Source organism: Acanthaster planci, linkage group LG06 (assembly GCF_054643075.1).
Source record: "Acanthaster planci isolate LZ-2023a linkage group LG06, COTS_SCS, whole genome shotgun sequence".
NCBI lineage: Eukaryota > Metazoa > Echinodermata > Asteroidea > Valvatida > Acanthasteridae > Acanthaster > Acanthaster planci.
This window is the reverse complement of record NC_141782.1, coordinates 18,165,834-18,185,639: the sequence shown is the minus strand read 5'-3', so window position 1 is coordinate 18,185,639 and position 19,806 is coordinate 18,165,834. Positions and strand designations below refer to the sequence as shown.

Genomic DNA, 19,806 nt, shown 5'->3' with positions numbered 1-19,806 from the left:
ACTAGAAATAATACCTGAACTAAAAAAAGGTATAATGTAAGAAAAATTTGGACTTTTCCTCCAAAAATGTAACAAAGGTGTCATGAAGTATGTTTCACCAAATAAGTTGGTCAGTTCCTGAACAGTCCCCTGTAACCAAAATACATGAAGATGTACAGGGTACCTGTATGCAAATTAACATTAGGCCACCCGCCCAACCTAATTTTTTAAAAATGTAATAGAAAGCACAACTATTATTTTTTCTGTATCGTCCGCATTTGAACAAATGGAAAAATGTCTGAAATGCATTTTGTGGATTACTGCATACAATGCGTACATGTAATAATGAAGAACAATACATGTACATGCACATTGGAATCTACAAATGTACATATAGCGGAAGATCTACGTATGTACATTTATGTACACCATTACTAGTAATTTCTTTTGTACCTGTTGGCATCTGTTGCTAAAACAAAAGTGCTTACATGTAATTCATATGGGTACATGTTGACTCCCACTTGATGCAATCAATCAATTTAGAATGATGCGAAGGTTACATGCACAACAGAGACTGTACGTATGTCAAGTGCAAACTTGTAATTGTCCAAACATACATGTACCGTATGACAACTCTTGAGATTTTTTGGGGAAAATAATGTACATGTACAGGGCTTCCAAACAGATTCATTACAACACTGCAATTGAACACATTTTCTCAACCCTGGTTGAAACAAGTGATACTTTCTGATCCCTCAGTAAATAATATTTAATATCTAGATTTCATTTTCTCAGAAATTTTTCAAAAGGAATGCCCAGAGATAAACAAAGTGACTGCACGTACTCCTCTTCGAACATTCCAGCAATACGTTCCCGTATAAAATTTATTTTTTATGCCAGAAAAATGCACCTCGCTTAGGAAAACCGGCTGCATACATTTGAAACATTCTTTACAATTGCGTTGCTTTAAAATTGCGGGTGTTTTGGGGGTTGTTCCACCTGTCTTCCATTTTGCACAGCAATTTGTAACAAGTAGCTCTCGTAGTTTAAGTCAGAAAAAAAGTAATACACATTATATACGCAATCCTTTCAAGGGTATAATTTTGATTTATTTTTCCAAATTTTTGATGGATGGTTTTTGTTGAAGTGATGAGTACAAATTAATTGCCAACCTGAAACAGTTTTTGTGCTTTCTTGGAAAGTGAGTTCAGGATTTTAAACACATATAAATGGAAACAGACTTCTATGAAAGTCAACTTTTTGTTGTCAATTCCGGAATTCAGAGTATATATTGTTTTAAATGTAGCACAGCCTATTGGTTACACGGAAATAAAATGTCTCCATTGGCAGATGATAATTTGGTTTCTACTGTTACAATTTCACATTTTTAGTTTGCATATCATTTGCATAAATTTATATACATATTTAGGTCACTTGCACAAAAATCCAAATTTAAGTTATTGTAAAGATGATCAAAAAAGTGAAAGTACATTTGTACATTTCATTCCTTGTTACTTTTTTTTTACACGGAGCTTATTGACAGGAGCTTACTGGCATGAGCTAAAAGACTTCATGACTACCAGTAATTGTCTTTGTACTTGATGTGGGTTATTCTGCTGACTTTTTCTCCCTTTATTAATATGTAATACAAGGGTTCACTTGCCTGTGTAAGGCAGCCCGTGTCTGAGATTTTTGTGACCATCTTTGGTCACAAAAAACTCTCTTTGGGGGTTTGCTGCCTCTCCAAAAAAGGGAAAAGATTGAAAGCAAAATTTACAGAAATGACTAATTCTTTTGAACTGTTCCCTTTTGGATTGTTCCCCTTTGGATTGTGGGGACCGTCACTGACAAATTAAGGCCACAGAAGAAAAGACTGGCATATTTCAGAGGAGACCGAACACGAATACCTATATGCATGTGTCACATGGCAAGATATATAGGATTTATTTAAGGCCCTGTCAGCACAATCAGCAACATCAGCACTTGTTATGGGCACTCTGATTTTGTTCAAATTGCCTTGGCCACCTCATGTTTACCAGCACCCCAGGGGGAAACCTTGGTGTGCTATGGTTCTCCTCATATTGTACTTCAATGTGGGAGACTCACAGATGTCCACAACTGCCTATCCAAAACTGGTGCAAAAAGATTTCTGTTGGACATAACGAGCAGATCCTCCCCATAGTGACCCAGAATATGACTCACAGACGGACCTAAAATGACCATTTAGAAACATGAGCGTGGCTTCTGTATTTTATGAGTTAGTACAATATGTTCCGGTGCTTGTGCAGTTTGCATGAAGTAAGATCACAGTAGCTGGGCGAAAACCATACCGGTGCAGCCTCTACTGGGTGTTAACCCCTGTGCAACATCCACCCGCCTTTCAGAAAGACAAAAAGAAAAGAACGACACAAAGAGACAAGTTCCTTAATTAGCGATGCTCACCCGCATCTGGAAGAAAAAAATAATTGTCTGCAGTCACTGGGAGCGTGACTTGGCAACCGCTACATATGGAGTACAGTAATTGGGCATGTACGCACTTACTTTTGATTAATCAAATTTGCATTAGACTGCATTTTTGGTTGATGCGACGAAGGTTTCTTATGACCAATGCTATGACTCGCAATGCTGTTGATGACGAGTAAAATAAGACAACTCCCCATCTGGTTTTTTTTTTCAGTACAACACTCATACTCATATCGTAATGCAGCCTTTATCGACAGGTTTTCTTATCAATTAGGTACATGTATGGTGAAAAAGGCCAATGGTTTCATATGGCTTGATTTGGATCATTTAAATCACTGATTCCTAGGCTGTATGTAAAAACTGTACTGAAATTAGATGCATTTCAAGACAACTCAAGATTTCCTGTTTTCCTCTATTTTCAGAAATTAAAATCTCCCAGTGCTACGGCACATGTGGGTGTGTCACAGCCAGTGGTCCTCTTTACTCCAGTTTTCTGTTTAGGCCCAGTCCCACATGTGCACTGAGAAGAGCATGCTGTCACATTCCGAGTCTTTCAACCTCCGGACGACTTCAATCTTGGGCACGACTCATCACACGAAAAGCCCTTAAGGCGGGCCCCTTCCCTTGTCACTGACACAGTCTGCTGTGTGGCACATGAGACAACGAAAACAAACAGACACGGATCACATGAATGGACCATTCAAACACACGGTGATATGGTGTACTGATACGTGCACGCTACATGTAAGTGTGAACTCGGGGCAAGCTAATAAAACATCAGCACATGTGCAGAACGTACATGCACATGTAATGTACGCACTCTGCGCGTCATAGAGTATGTCCTTGTCCAGACGGTCTGACTGAAAAGACTTCCGAGACTGATATACATCTATACAGCACACACCTGATAGCGCAGCATAAACCTGCCATGCATATAGATCTTGTACACTATACACTTTCTTATGTGTAAACATATTAGCGTATGTGTAAATCACTTGCCTAGCATTTTAACAGCGAACAAACAACACTGAATATGTGCAAGCAGGGGAACTTAACACCTCAATTTTCTTTTGGCAGACAAGATGCAAACTCAAGTTACTGGGATGTAGGTCACCCCGTATTTTGTTTCCAATTCCAATATGTAAAATCGTCCAGAGTCTGACCTTTAAATCTTCTGTATTTGGCCTACTTGAACATAAATGTCATTAAATGTACTTGAAAGGATCTGATTTTTTTTTAGGTTAATCTGGTTTCTCTGCAAAAGATGTAGGAAAAAAACCACAATTTGTCCATATTTCCAAACACCTCAGATGTGTATGGTGTATGTGCCTAGATCATCTAAAAATGTGTGACTAGACCCATAATTTGTAAAGACATATTTATAACTAAAATAAAGGGAAAACTACTTTGCACATGTATCGACTGTGCTCCGAGGAATTCAAGGTCGTTACCCTTAAATTTCCTTAGTCTGAACACTGAGACATAAGCATTCATGTACTCAACCTACACATGAACATGTACATCATTTACATAAACACATGGCAGATTTTCTCTGATTAAACTCTCTAATCTTTCCAGTAAAGTGAGTATTTCATCAAGGAATGCAAGTAATGCACAATTAATGAATGAGACAGTCGCTCACAGATCGGTTACACGGCTCATTTCCATAAAGGTGCGAATCAAAATGAATCAAGAGTGAATCATATAGACGACACCGCAAGAGGAACTCAAAAAAAGGGCATTGACCCCAATCACTGCCATTCTCATGCCACAGGGAAAATCTACTTAAGTGCCAAAACATGACTGGACAACTGGACGAACTGCATCCTGGGATAAGCACAGCTGCCAATCCAGAGGCAGTTTGGCATTCGTTCCCTTCAGTCTCTCACTGTTGCACTGCCCAGCAGGGTTACATTTGGCAAAGATTCAAGTGCCACAATTTGTAAGATCAATCTGCATGCGGTTCCTATACAGGTATGTGTATCCAGTTCAAATGATTCTAACTAAACTGATCACCCACATGTACAGTACGGTACACTTGTCATACATTCTTACAGGTCTGTGATTACACGTGTACATGTACATATATGAAGTGTTACTATTCAGAGAGTCTGTCGTTACCACATCGGCACTATGGTGCAGAACCCTAAACAAAAACAAGTGTTCAAGACACAAACTGCCACACAGGAGGCATGGCAACCGCTGATTGGTTGAAGTAAGGGTAAGCAAAGAAATTCTCACCCGGCAAAAGTTTCCAGAGCCTTGGGTGGATGATCAAAGCAGGGTAAAGAATTTAGAAATGATGTCACCATAAAAGAAAGACGGCAATTGCCACGTTTTATAGACTGACAGCAGATGTCTGCAAATCTTTGGTTGTAAACAGAGTATTTTCCGGTAACGAACATCTCATTTATATCAAGACGGTCTGCATCTGTTTCTCTGTTTGTTTGAAGCAGCCTTGCAAGCAGACTTTGAAAAGTAATGAATGAGAGAGAACACGAGTCAAGCATAATGAGTAGGACCACAATAATCACTGCTTAGAGCGACGGGGAAAATACTGAATGAATGGAAATTACTGAAAATGTCAAGACAGGTTAAGCTGTCCAGTTCAACTCCCGAAGAACAGCCACCATAGCTGTGTGGACGCCAACAGGATAAGAAATTGAGAGTGACTCAAAACGAAAAAAAAGGAGAGAGGGAGAAAAGGAGTAGACGGGTAGTCAGTGACCCTGTGACCTTTTGCCAGATGAGTCCAATCCGTTGGGATGCAATTATGCGAACGTTGACCGAAGGCACTGTCGTTGATTAGGCTCATCAGTATTAAAATGAGGGCTCGAGTAGATGTAACGCTGGGGCAGTGACCACTATGGCAGGGGAACCAAAACCAAAAGCAAAAAAATGAGTAAAAAATAATGTTGATTAGGACAGTCTCTTATTAGAACCGAAAGGATGGTTGTGTAATTACCTGCAAGATGGCTTGATGAGAAAGTTCCATTGAGCATAAAGGGAAGAAAAGGCATTTCGGATCAATCGTCAAATTAGTGTCATTAACCCTTGACTCTACTGAATCCTTGAAAATCCACCAGGAGAGTTTGAACGATTTTGAAAGACTGAGAAAGGTGCGGGCAAGTCGTTGTTATAATGGGGCTTGAATCTTGATGCCCCTGGGTACATGTACATGTACGTACCGTCATTCCAGTACCAAGCATAACACATCACTACCTGTAGCTTCCACATGGGAGATTTTCCAAGGATCCAGATGTACCGGGTACCGGTACACAGATTGCTATTACTAAGAATGCCAAAGGAGTTACATGTACATGTACAGATATATGGTACGTGCAGGTTTAATGCAAATGAACATGGAATTGTTATGGCTTTGCATTCAAGAAAAGAGGTAAACGTGTTTTGTCTTGATGGCCTTGAAGTTTAGTTAATGGAAATTATGTACACACATGTACATGACATACATGTGCATGCACACACACACACACAAATCAGCATCACCTGCCTGTACATGTACATCTTCGTACATGTGTATCAAATGTAAAATGTACACTAACCATAGGAACATCCACATGTCTCAGGATCACTGAATATTGAGTATGTGGCACAAGTGTGCTACCGTGCTATGCATGTTCTCCCAGAAAGACAACATCTAGGGGTATCAGAAATCAGCGGGGGTACTGATAATTCCATTAAGAGGCCAATATGTCTGAATATTATGTACATGTACATTGTACCTGTACACATGAATGATGAAGGAGTTATTTGATGGGCCTTTCCAAAACTGTTGTGAGTTTTCAAATGGCTTTTGTTTGACTTTTCACTCTTTGGTTCTTGTTTTGCAAACACACACTGAGAATTCAAACTTAGCTGAAAATTAAATTCAGCTGGAATATGAATCATGCAAAAGTGTGGAACGAGCAGATACAGCAACAAACGAGTGGGTCCTTCAACAAAGTTTAAACAGCTATCGCTGGTCAAAACACATGTACAGGCCAGTAAAGGTCCTTTATTCTAAAGGCCAAGTTGGTTTGGTTAGCGAACAATGAAATTCTGAGAAAAAAAAGTTAATTACGTGTAGAATATTGACAGGTGCATAAAACAGCTCTTTCTCTCAGTGCGTTTGTGTACACAATGCAATAAATTTGAACTACAATGTACGTGCATATTTTTAAGCAAGCTTTTTTCCTGTAACAATACCCATAAATCATTCTGATACTTTGTTCTTTCCATTTCTCTTTCCTCGGTCACACTGCAGCCTCTGTGCCACCTGTGCCTCTGAACACTTACACACAGACCATTTCCAAGAAATGCATATATTGCAGCACTACTGACGTGCACGTCTAACCTCGATTCTTTATTCACAAACTAATTACATACAATGTGAGTTCACATCGTTGCAGTCAATTATTAACTTGATGGTTGCCATTTCCAGTGTGATAGGCCCTCTTTATTATTGAAATACATGTACATACATGTAGAAAGCCATAACATGTACCACAGTTTCACACATCGGAATAGACAATGAATTGGAGAAATTAGGAACCATGAGGGGTTGGTGAAAAAAACTTGAAATGTGATTTTTGTTTTCGCTCTCTTCAGGACTACTCATGAAAAAAAAAAGTGTTACTTACACGTGCATGTCGTTAAATATGTAAATAGTCCTGCTCATGTGGTATCGTATGTACAGTACAGTACACGCAGCACATCAGTTACTGGAATGTTACACGGAGACGTTTAGAAATCAGACTGAATGTGTCAAAGCTCGGCAGGGACAGTGTGGCTACAGACTTCCTCGGTAACAATTAGTCAGCCTTTACCCTTAACAGCAAAGACAGAAATTGGTACACTGCACAAAAATATGCATTTTACTTCAGAAACTCAGATGAATGAAGAAATCTCAGGCCAAGGAACAGAATGGTCCTAAGCTACATGTACATGTACACACACATGTATGTATCAATGTATATCATTTTGTTCATTTTCATGTTGCTGACATATACATGTACACGGATGTACAGTGCAAGAATTGACAACAAAATGATTAAAGGAACAAACTTGGAATGTAGTACAATTTAAACTGAACGAAAGGTATAATATGAAAGTGTAAATACTCCCAAATGTCTGAGTTCAGAAAGAATGACAGAGAGAAGCGCTAAAGTGGTAAAAGTAGGAGCAGAAGGCTTACGTTGCATTGCCAAGGTCAAATATACAGGGGAAGGCAAAAGAAAAGACGAACAAAACGTAGAGGCATGGCCAACAATAAGCCTCTACAAAGTGTAATGAAGCGTGCGTGTCTACAGAAAAGCATGGGGGAAAAAAGATGAAAAACAGTTATCCAAAGATGGGGAATAAAAAGGCCTTTGCTTAACAGAGAGAGAGAAAAAGTTACGCTTAAATGCACCGGTATATGGTGGGAAAGCAAGGTGGCTATAAAGACTTCTAAAACTGGTCTACAATCAACTGTGTTTTCAATCCAAAGACACAGTCTGTGATGTCAAGTGGTGTTCATGGATGAATGAGCAAAAGGTACAAAACGATTGTTGGATTATTTTATGCTGTGGCCGTGAATGTCGTAGATGGCTGGAAAGTAGGATGAAATGAATCTACACCTGTACGTGTACCTGGGGGAGAATTTGTTAAACTTTTACACAAAGATTCCTGCTTGAAGTTTGTGAGATTGGTTTAACTAGTTAAGAAATTTGCATTACGCATACATACATGTACATGTTGATAGTGTACACGTAGGTTCCCAAGGTTGAGAAAAAACTTCAAATTCTGTGGCTAGGTGTGGCACAGTAATGTGAGACTGCAGTTGACTGGTATGTCAGCATGCCCACGTTTGAGAAAAGGAAGCACGGCTGATAAGAACAAGATGGAGGGGGTGGGAAGAAATGTTCAAAGTTTGTACAGAGCATCCATATTCCTGAGGCAAATGTGTAAATGGAAAACATACAGTGGATGTAGTCATTCCATGACAATTTGTCAATGACTACAGAAATTTGGTTGAGTGCACCTGCAAATTAGACACACCCTAAATGCAAACAGATAGGAAGAGACCTGAATTTGCCAAAGAGCATGAATTTAGTATTACCTAGGTTTACTGTAGGTAAAATTTGCCCAATCTGAAGCAGAAAGAAACTTGGACATTTTTGCTGTTTAAAAAGTTAAAGGAAGAGGCAAGATTAGGGCTTGAAAAAGTGACAATTGTGTCATTGGCAAATATTGGGAAAGACACAAAAGTGACAATTGTGTCATTGGCAAATATTGGGAAAGACACGAGAGTGACAATTGTGTCATTGGCAAATATTGGGAAAGACACAAGAGTGGAAGAATGAGGACCACGCATGACCAGAAGTACATGTAGCTGTGATGAGCCAACAGGCATTTGTTGAAGGCAGTGAACTGGATCTAGATCTAGAATCTAACTAAACCTCAACCCATTCAAGGGCACTATCTTTGACATCACAATTTGGCGCATGGAGAGGAAGTAATCAATAGTGTCTGAGGTTTTCGAAAGATCTGTGAGCTTAAAAGCAGTGCACAATTTATTAGAGAGAAAACAATCTTTCATCAGTGAAATAAGTCAGTGGCATGACCGAATAGATACCCTAGGAGAGGCGATTTTTTTAAAAGTCTTTCAGTTACAGATGACTCTCTAGAAATAAACGTTGGAGAAGCACAGAATACCGGAAATGGATCATTAATTGTGGATACAGGCATTATCAAGTGAGTCGTGACTCCTGAAAAGGAGTGTCATCCTGGAAACTGAAGGTTTTATGGGGAAGGAACACTAGAAAAGGATTCCGAGGAGGGGAGTGGGAAGGTTACTACATGTCATTCAGTCAGAGTGAACATATCAAATTCTTACAGTTGCTATTTCCGTTCTGCCTTAATCTTTGTTCTGTATCAAGATTTGCATCAAAGGCACACTACGCGTGAATTTTACTGCTCAAAGAACGACAGTTGCAACAGAGGCATTCCTAACCCTCACCCCAAAAAGACTCCAATCCTGATTATACTCGTACACAGCGAGACGTTTACACACCTTTAATGAACAAACTCAATGCCGAGTGGCAATTGCACATACTTCTGAATTATGTAATTATTTCTGCTCCAGTGAAAAAGATGTATACATTTGGTATTTGTGCATTCCTGTTACATATCGGCAGTTCGTTGTGGATTCAAATTCAAATCAATTTGGCGGTGGCCAAGCGCCGCAAGTCTGCAAAGTTGGGGCTGGGCACCAAGTGTGAGATATAAAACTTGGCCTTCCGCCAGCAAGTACTGGTAGACAACAACTGGCTCATTAGCGAATCATGTCTGCTAATTTGTGTGCATCACTCGGCTTGTCACTGGACGTGTGTGAACATATGCATTGAAGTCATGGTGCTACAGGCTGTGCTATGTTATCTGCTAGACCCTTCATGTGTGGACTTGTCACATATGTATGTTCACACACGCAGGGGTACACCCAGAATGACGTATTACCGCATCTGTGTACACACAAGGTAAGGGCCGTAAGAAGATCAACTGTCAAAAATATAACTAATTCACACGATAGTGTTGCTTTAGTGCTACCTCACTGAGTATGCAAGATGCAATGGTTGTGTTGTGTAACTGACAGTTGGGGGTTTGGTGAGAAAGATAGTGCATGTATGTTGGCTCCAAACTCTTTAAAATGTCAAAGAAAAGTACATGTACACCCTCTGGACTCTACTTTTTTTCAGGCTGATGCCACTGTACAACACTCGCACTCTGCTGGTTAATGCACTGGTTCCCCATCTACATGTGTTTCACAGATGTACGGTAAATACGAGTACATGTATACCGGGCAGACTGGTAGACTGTTCAACATCCCTCTACAGTTCAAATTCTGATGAACGGTGGAAGAGGGAACCAGGCAGCCAACCTAACCTTTCTATCGCTCACTGGTGAGGGTTGGCTTGTGCATGGCACCCTCAATTTACTGCATGTACCCGTATGCTCTATATACCAGTACTAGTGCATACATGTACCGAGAATTTCCTGCATTCACGTACACTGACAGGTGTCCAACAGTACTGCTGAGGACAAGGTACCCTGAAGGAGGTTCCCAGTTTGAATAATTTCAAGTTGATACCCTTGAATACAAACTGTATAGCAATTGGAATGTACATGTACATTAACATTACATGGACACTAGTGTGTTCATGTACACTGACACAACCTGTGCCAGGCTGCTCATGATAATGTAATATTTAAAAAGAAATCGATTAACATGATGTTCAGATAATAGGCTTTACCCAGTCTGAGTAAAGCAACACGTCCATACTCATACGTGCAGAGGGTCAATGCTGTATCATGAATATGTATGATGTACATGTGCAGTGCAGCTATTAACCTGAATATGCATGAGCAGTTAGTGGTGTTAGTGAAATGTACATACATGTAGCAATGGATCAGAGGGTACTGGTGAATGATGTGGATTAACTGCTTTTGATGAACTCTGAAACAGGTCGGGGTAATTGACAAGGTTGGTCTCTGTGCCCAATAATTGGAGCAGCCCAATTAAATCACAGAGGGAAGAACCATCGGTAACTGATGACACTATCAGGATGTCACACAGTGTGTTCCACAGCTGACTGGATCCAATCTTTGCATTGGCAACACCCACAGAACAGATTTTGAGAAGTGCGCTTCACTTTCAGAAAACTATGGATGTACACAGTATCGTGTATAAATGAACCAAAAAACGTGAGCTCAAAGGTTGAGTATTACTTTTAAAATTTCTCAGTTGATGCCTTTTCAAGAAACCTTGAACACCTGTGTACCCAGTACATACTGGCTAGGATTTGCCAGAAAACTAATTCTTGAACCAGGACTGAGATGATTACAGTGACTTTGATCTCCATTATTTGGCACTGGCTCTCCGGATGACAAAGTGCAATCTGTTCAGCCTTAAGCATCAAAGCCTGCCGTAGCCTTGCCGGCAGTGCAACAAACTTACTGGTGCACTATGCACAGCAAAACCAAATGGTGACTCGCTAGCTGGCCGTTTCCTCACCCCAAGGCATGAGGATATGGCACTCTCCCTGCAGATCTTCTCTGAGACCACTTCCAAAAAAACACAGCCTTGCGTGGTGCACGTACATGAATGCTTGTATCCACTCAAGAACCAAGGAGCCAGCTGGAAGTGAACATACATGTAGATGTGACTAGATCCTACATAATGTGTCTCAAGGCAAGTTTTCTGAGTAATTTTGCTCTAGTGTGGATTAGAGAGACCCATCTTTCCTTTGACGTTTCGCTCAGTCTGTCATCCTGACAAAAATGGACATTATGTGCGTGAAAAATGTTCACGGTTCCTATCAATTTCCACTGTGCAAAGCTTCCTTTTAAGGCCTTTAACCCCAAAGTGGTTCTGACGACTTCAGACTCATTTTGATAGGCTGGGCTACATACATCCAAGTATGCATGAAGAGAACAGTTTTCAGACTTCCCAGAATGCACGGCTTCTCTTAGAAGACACCCGAATATCACTGAATACATGTATGTACCACATGCTCACTATTACCACCATAACTGATCGAGTGTATATTTTTAGGACATGAATAGAGGTGTGGAGCGCTCAGTGAAATGTCAAATACATGTATGTATTCAAGAACGTACAATTTGTGCAAGAAAAATACACGAGGAACATGTCGGACGCTGTGCCTTTCATATCTTTAAAAATCATGCACATGTCTCTTCTGCAATTATGTACACATGTGGTGCAGGTACATGTATGTGGATAGAACCTTAGTAAGTGTTGGCTTATGTATGTTTTGGCACTTGTGACCAACATCTGTTCTGGCTGTTTGTCACTGATGGAAATGCTTGGTTATTCAGATTTTTTCATTCACAATGTACATGCTTGAGATGTGATGTCACATCAACAATGTTAAAAAGGTGTGACTGACTGACTACTATGATCAATTAAGCCTTTGTGAAAATGTACGCAAAGGTTTTGATTTGGGGTTTCCTAATATGGTGACATTTTGGCCTTGCAGAGTCTCCGGCTAAAGGGAAGAAAAATTGCTGGAAAGTGGAAAGAAGATTCACCACTGCCTCAAAAGGCTTCCTCTGAGAAATGTACACAATGCAATATACATTACCTTTGTAAGTATGGTAACTGGCATACATGTACACGCATTACATGTACAGTGTAGGAATACGTGCATGTGCACGTACCCGCCGGTACCCTGCAGTGCATCATGTACATGGCCTTGGTGGTTGACATCACAGTGAAGTGCATTCTTAATAACGACAACAAAATGACTGCAGTTGAAAAGTCACTTTATCAACGGTCATCAATGTCACAACACAGCAGCTGACTCAGTGGGCACCGTCTGCGGGAAACCAGCCAATAAACCCGGGCAAGACAAAATGAAACAAAAGGAGCATCTTCACTTCTGTTTAAAATCACCCCAAATGTAATTAGTGAGCTTTGGAACTGGAGAGGAGACAGAAAGGAACATACAACAGAATGGGAGGGGGGGTAGGCATGGATATGAGAGAGATGCCAAAGACTGAGCTTGCCAGCACAGTGAACATGGCCGACAGTGTGTATGTGCACAGACTTGAACATGCCGGCCTGTGCTGGCATCGACAGAAACACAGCTGGCACAACGTGCCAAAAGTAATCACCGCTTGGGTTGCGTGACAACTTTCAAGAGCGCCAAAACTTGGAAGGCCTTGTACGGAGAGAGAAGTTATGCTGTAGGTACATGTCAGGCAGGCTTTGTCAAAGCAAATGTCAGGGATGATCATTACAACGGGTAGGTACAAATTGAAAGGCCAACGACTGACCTTATCGCTAAACCCATTTGCACTGCAATGATGCAAAGAAAGTAAGAAGACTTTCAAGCTTTAAGCACAGTAAGTGTAATGAGTAATCTGAGTGCAGACCTTCGGTAGCTGACTAGACTCTTAATCAAAGCATTTCCAGCACTGAGCAGGTATCCCAACCAACAGTCAGACATGTAAGTAGCGATCATTTAGAAGAGCCCAATTCTCCTCAAGGTGTCATGTCTCTGAGAATGCTAATTTCCCTCCCCCTCCCCTAATGCCAACGGGTCAAAGCCCACATTGTAACCAGTGACACAGTGCTGAAAGAAGAAACCCCAAGGCTGCTGATTGGTTGATACATGCAGGTCTGAGCCACCGCAGCAGATTTCCAATGCAATTCTCAAAAGAAGTTTTAACCATGGCAGGTGTTTTGGGTGGGTTTTTTCCCTCAGTATTGAACCCCTATCCTCTCCCCCCCAACAACATCAGCACCGAGTGATAGCGAAATGTTCTGTTGGGTTTTAAGTGTGATGAATCTGTTTAACCTCACTTGGCAACGGGAAGAGTTTGTCACCAGGAGACTGCTCTGACAATTTCAAGATGCATGATGTTTTCTCCACCTCATGATCAGCCTACCAAAGGTACTGAACAAGCAGCATACACCTGTGACTGGCCAAAACATGACGTCAATGAGATAGTTATCAAGTACACATAGAGTCCATATCAAACCTCCAAATGCATGCAGACCTACATTTACGTATACAGTGTATACTAATGTACAAAGACCACTCTCATTTTGCCTACTCGTCTGGGCAGCCAAAATTTGCGACGATATCACCTTTTGGTTGGTATTGGATTTTACCTCCCATTATTTCAAAATGGACAATTGTCCCATTGATTTCAAAACAGGGTCGTATTTTCATTTAGTTTGAGTGTATTATGATGTGGAATTCTAATAGCTGCGTGGGATTGTTGACACTTTGGGATTTTTTTTTTCCTTCTGCACCAACTACTAACCATAGTTTTAGCAGCCACTTGTGGGAAAAACATGAAAGAGCAGACCCTATATATCTGACATAGCCCACTGAACCCTGAAGGATATGAAGATGAGAATGAAAATCGTTTGAAGAGTTTACAACGAAATCCTACAGCAATCTAAACAGTGTACCCTGAGAGCAAAGTCATCAATTAACTTCTTCAATCCAACCTGTCCCAACACACATTGCAAATGGCCAGATCAGACAACACTAAAAATAACATGTACTGGTATGGTTAGGGCAGTTTTCAATACTTGGTTTCGATTCTTTATCTCAAGTTTTGTCTCTAAAATCCACCCTTAAAGTCATGTTAACAGTGTTCAATTTAACAGAAATACTTCCACCTGTGGCTCTTGTGGCATTACCGGTATCTACCTCACAAGCACACTGAACATATTCATGAGCTAATAACTTCAAAGTCAGGGGGTAAAAACAGAAGATGCTGGAAATTTGAAATTCATTTTGATCAGGTGTTCTTCTGAGGTGGCCTTTTTTCAACTTTTAACACGTGGTGTACGAACCAGTCTTCAAAAGGCGATGAACTGTATGTTGATAATTTCTGTAAATTTGTATCCATATAAGCCAACACTGTCTATTCAAAGTTGTTTTCACATGCACATTTATTCACATACAAGTACATCCATATACATGTACATGCCAATTGATGTTACCTCTGCCCTCATGACGGCCTACCGGTACCTAGCCTACATGTACATGTGAGCCCACACTTGACTTGTGAAAGTGAAAGATACTACCATTCATACATGTAGAGGCCACAAAAGCACCTGTTGTGTGTCCACGGTTACGTGGTGGATGGCAGCACAAATGTACAAATATACAATACATGTACATGTACAAATATCTTCCGCAACTAAACATTCCTATAAATTTATGATTAAATCATCCCCTGTGCAATTTCCTCAAATTTGACGCCACAAACTCACAAAAACCCCAAAAAACAACTGCTAGTGTAAAGGATACAATACCAAATCGTATTCATGTACATGCAGGGTGTACATTTCAGGAAATGTCGGAAACTTTAGAGCCTAGTTGTTTTTTCTTTCCTGGTACAAGTAAATTACCACCCAAAATGCTGTTACAAGAATCTCTCAGATTTCTCGTGATAAAGGAACAAAGTCTCCTTAAATTTGTCAAATATCTGGCATTCAAAATATGTTCAATTTTCAGTTTACAATGGCACAACACACACGTATATAAAATCTGTGTTTTCTTAATTGCAAACTCGAAAACTGTATCAAAATTTGATTACTGTGTCAGCACAGCATGCCACTATCAAGAAGGGTCAACCCTGTAGTTCTCTCAAAATTCACGATATACCCCCTCCACTTCAACAACACGATTGATTGTGACAATGTATACTTAACTTGGGTGTGTAATCTTCGGGACCAAACCCGGTTTATAGAACTGTACAATGTAAACATACCATGCAACAATGGGCAAAGGTAGGGCCTGTTCAAGTGTAGTGTGCCCCAAGTATTAAGCAGGCTGTGCACACAGAGCAAGCCCATTTGAGGGAAACACCCTCCATTGTCTGGCTCAGCAGAGTCAGTTTTGAACTGCTTAACCAACGGCCATTTTCAATGTCTCAGGAATTCTTCCAGATCTTGGACGTTAAATCTGGACGCATCTCTTAAAACATTTTAAAACATGGCCATTTTTATACCAAGAAAGCTCAATTTGTTTTAGATGTGGATCGAGTTTGTTACTCTGTACAAGCTTTCGGTCGCATGTTTGATGCTGGTTTACTGTGGAATGTTGATTCCCAAGTTGGTTGAGAAATTCTCATGTACAATTCCATCCATGTTGAGAACAAGGGATAAAGGGATGAAATATCAGTTTCTATAAAAAAAAAATCGGTGAAATTTTAGTCAGGATTTGACTATTCCCAATATTGAATGAAAATCATACTGCTCAGGAAAACAAAGGCTGCTTCAACTTCATTCTTAAATCTTAAGAACCTCCTTTGTAGACGTATCAGATAAATTCAGAGGGTAATTACATTCAATTACTTCCCCTGATGCGTATTTATAAGCAAGTAGTGCTTATTTCATTAATCATTTATTTTGCGACTATCGGGGAAAGTACTGCAGGCTGCTCACTCGCTGAGAGTTTTCACAAGCCACTCATGGTTCCTACAAACTGCAATTAGCATTTTAGGTGACAATCTAAATTCAATGAAGGTGTAAACTGACACTGAAGTTTCAAACAAATATACAAAGTCTTTTGTATTTTGACAGTCGCCAAGAAAACAATTTATTACTTCTGCCTTCCAAGTATTTAGGCTTCCCTTATTCCTCTTTGGAGTAGTGTCAAACAGCCTTCATCTCAAGACCAGCAATTCTGAATTTCTGGCGGGGGAATTACTTCCCTTCAGAGCAAATTGTCAGTTTCAGTTTGGTTTTACACAAACCCTGGAGTCCATCCTGTTGATATCCGGTTAAGATTTGCTTCATAACAAACATTTCAAAACAAGCAAGGCCTCTAGGTAAATACAAAGCAATACATGTACTTCAATATTGATGTTCACACCACCAATTAATTTCATGTGTTCAACACTGAACGGAAACGGTCGAGGCCTTCGCAACACTTCATGCAACTGCGACGAGTAAACGGAGGCAAAGCAAATTGGCTGTTATGTCCATTAAGTCTCATTTTACTTATTAATCAGACCCCAAAACGACTTCATCATGTTGTACTGTACATGCTACAGGAAACCCATGAGACCCATGACAAAGCTGCACTTGAAAATGCCTGCTCAGACACACCCCAGTGAGCTTTCACATGCACTAGTACCCGTACAGGCACTGCTGCTGGCTTCATCGAGATAAAGGTCAGTTCACACTGTTTACAACTGCCCAACATCCATGACCTTTCAACTTGAACTTGCTGAAAAGCACAGCACGACTGTCGGCCGCATCGTGTGTCTAACCTGATTATTAACGCGAAAATACATCATTAGCAATTTATATTGGAAAGGGTTGCTTGAGAACTGATTAATTAACAGATCTCCATCCCTGACGCTGTGTAAACTCGAATGATTAACCAAAGGTTATTCGCTGCAATGTAGGCTAAGACTTGCATGTACAAGCAGTATGGCAGTCAAGGAGAGGACGAAAGGTGTGTTTTGCTGGTACACTGGTTTAAACGGGTATACCTCCAAAACTGAACACCTCCACACCTCATATTTTGGCATGACAGAGGCCATGCAGATCAGCTACCAACCTGACCGGTAATACCGGTGATCAGAGCCACACGTTGCCTAGACTCCGCTCCGTTAACGCATTGGGCTTGAGGGTCGACCAAGCTGCTTTGCGCCATGTTTTCAGAGAGAGCTGCAGTGTGTTGTGAATGTCATGTAGGCCTACGCTGTCCTCATGTGCACATTGCATGCGGCATACGCTGAGCAAGCGTATCACTGTGTGTACGTGGCTGGTGCTTTCATTCACAAGCCCACTGAAGACGGGTCAAACGGTCATCACGTGCTCGGGCTGCAGGTCGTGATTGGTCTTCAGTGTGCATATATAAATAGTTTATCATTTGTTTACCATAATATCAAACATGGACGTGTCGGGGCAAGCCGCGTTCACATGCAGACCTGGGCATTACGTCATGGGGACGGTTGCCGGTTAAAAGGACCTGATATAGTCCCCCGGCCAATGGGGTCGCAAAGAAGACATACCAAGGGGTGGAGCGACAATACCACCTCCATTCAATCTGCCAAAAAATTGTAGTAAACATCAGCTGACGTCCAAAGATTCACTCCAGAGTCGGCATCAATCGCGGGAAAAAACAACAAGCCATCATTTCATTTTCAGCCGGCACTGTGCGGTAACCATGAACGACATCGGTATTAACAAATTTCTGGGACCCCTCGGGTTACACCAATATGCTGATATATTCCAAATTAAAGGATACGATGTGGAGAGTGATTTCTGTACGCTGGATAAAGACGATCTGGACGCCATGAACATCACAGACACCGAGCATCGCGAGACAATACTCCAGGCAGGTTAGTCAGAGAATGTCCACCCATCTCACGCGCATGTTCGTTTTTTTTTCTCCGGGTTAGCCATGGCGCTCGCTTCGCCAGCACATGTCTGTATCCTCACAAATTTACGCGCGCCTTTCACCCGAATTTTTTGGGAAAAATTGTCTCAAACTGACGTCATACTAAACACAGATCTGATTCAGTGACTAGCTTTGAAACTAGGATTTTATTCAAAATAAAATTCTATCTGGCAGACAGTTTATCTCTCCCTACCGTGTACGGTTTTTCCCTGCTCGTCATCATGAAATTTAATGGCAGCCATATTGAAAATATGAAAAGAGGAGATGCATGTTGCATGTTGATGGATAAAAATCCACACATGTCTCCCCTGTACTGTTGTTAGGGAATCTAAAACACAGGCACATCCATCGAGCATTGTCGTGTACTGAGTAGACGTGAATTTTCTGGGTGCGGCGTTGGGAAATACATCGAATTTCGTCTTATGCAAGCGCCCCACAGACGTATAAACTAATGTGTAATGTTGAACCGCTGACCCCAAGCTGACTCGGTTACTATCGACCGAACAGTGTGTTCTTTATGGGCTGGCGTTGCCATCCAACGTTCGCTCCGAAAACCACAACCCCGGACAAGGGTTTTTTTCTGACAAACAGGGTGTAAAAGTTTTGTCGAACGTACCACAGTGGCATATTTTGGGCTAGGGAGCCGTGTGCCAAGTGTTCTCTGAGATGCCTGAAAGTATCTCGAAGTTTGGACGCTGCGCGCCGAGTTTCGGCCACTTCGCGCCGACGCCTCCCACCTCAGAAGTTGATGGCCAAGAGTTTGGAGAGCAGTCCAAACCCTGAATGTTTATCCAACGAATTTTTAAAAATGAGAACGAATTTAATTGGCAATATAGCTTGAATGGAGACGACCATACATATCAATTTTGCTAGCAGGACTTGACGGTCTGGGTCGGTCCCTTTCTGCTGCAAGAGGGGCAACTTGTTTGGGGTGTAGCATGCTTCTCACTGTCTGTGCTACGCACAGTTTTCTCCACTAGCTTTTTCAGGTCGATTCGGATTTTCTTCTGCCAAATAACCCATCTTTTCGGGGTGGAAAAGTCGACCAACAGGTACCCACAGTGCGGTAACGTACAAATAAAGATCCCTGTGAAATTCTCGTTTAAGATTCATTTCAAGTGATGGAAGTTTTGTTAGTCTATCGATGTCTTTTTATTTCACGAAAAACGAGACACTGTGCGCATTTTTCCTTCAAAACGATCAGGCATTGGGCGGCCACGCGCACGGCTTGAAAATACGCGGCAGCGCGCCACTGCATTCAGCTGGCAGTGAGCGGCGAGTGTTGTGTGGCTTACCGCCTTCCCCCTTTCCTTCGTTTAGAATCACTTTAAATTATAAGGACAGCTGTTTTGTGGGAATAAAATATGTTCTCTTTAAGTTTCTCTACACTGAAAAGTAGGAGCACAAGGTGTTGATTTTTTCA

General features: G+C 41.1%; 2 protein-coding genes across 3 annotated transcripts in view; one reads left to right on the top strand and one right to left on the bottom strand.

Moving 5' to 3' along the window:
* gmds (GDP-mannose 4,6-dehydratase) overlaps window positions 1-17,725 on the bottom strand; it is a 76,854-nt gene extending 59,129 nt beyond the window's left edge. The window contains exon 1 of one of the 2 annotated variants that reach the window (XR_002598700.2): window positions 17,538-17,725. Coding sequence is in view for 1 of the 2 variants with exons in the window: in XM_022242400.2 (XP_022098092.2) it covers window positions 17,538-17,633 (96 nt within the window). In the remaining variant the exon portion in view is untranslated. The remainder of the gene's footprint in view (window positions 1-17,537) is intronic. The other variant, XM_022242400.2, reaches the window with a different exon arrangement.
* A 120-nt stretch (window positions 17,726-17,845) lies between these two features.
* Window positions 17,846-19,806, top strand: part of LOC110983274 (uncharacterized) — a 50,800-nt gene continuing 48,839 nt past the window's right edge. The window contains exon 1 of the mRNA XM_022242401.2: window positions 17,846-18,324. Within this exon, the coding sequence (XP_022098093.1) occupies window positions 18,150-18,324 (175 nt within the window). The 5' untranslated portion in view covers window positions 17,846-18,149. The remainder of the gene's footprint in view (window positions 18,325-19,806) is intronic.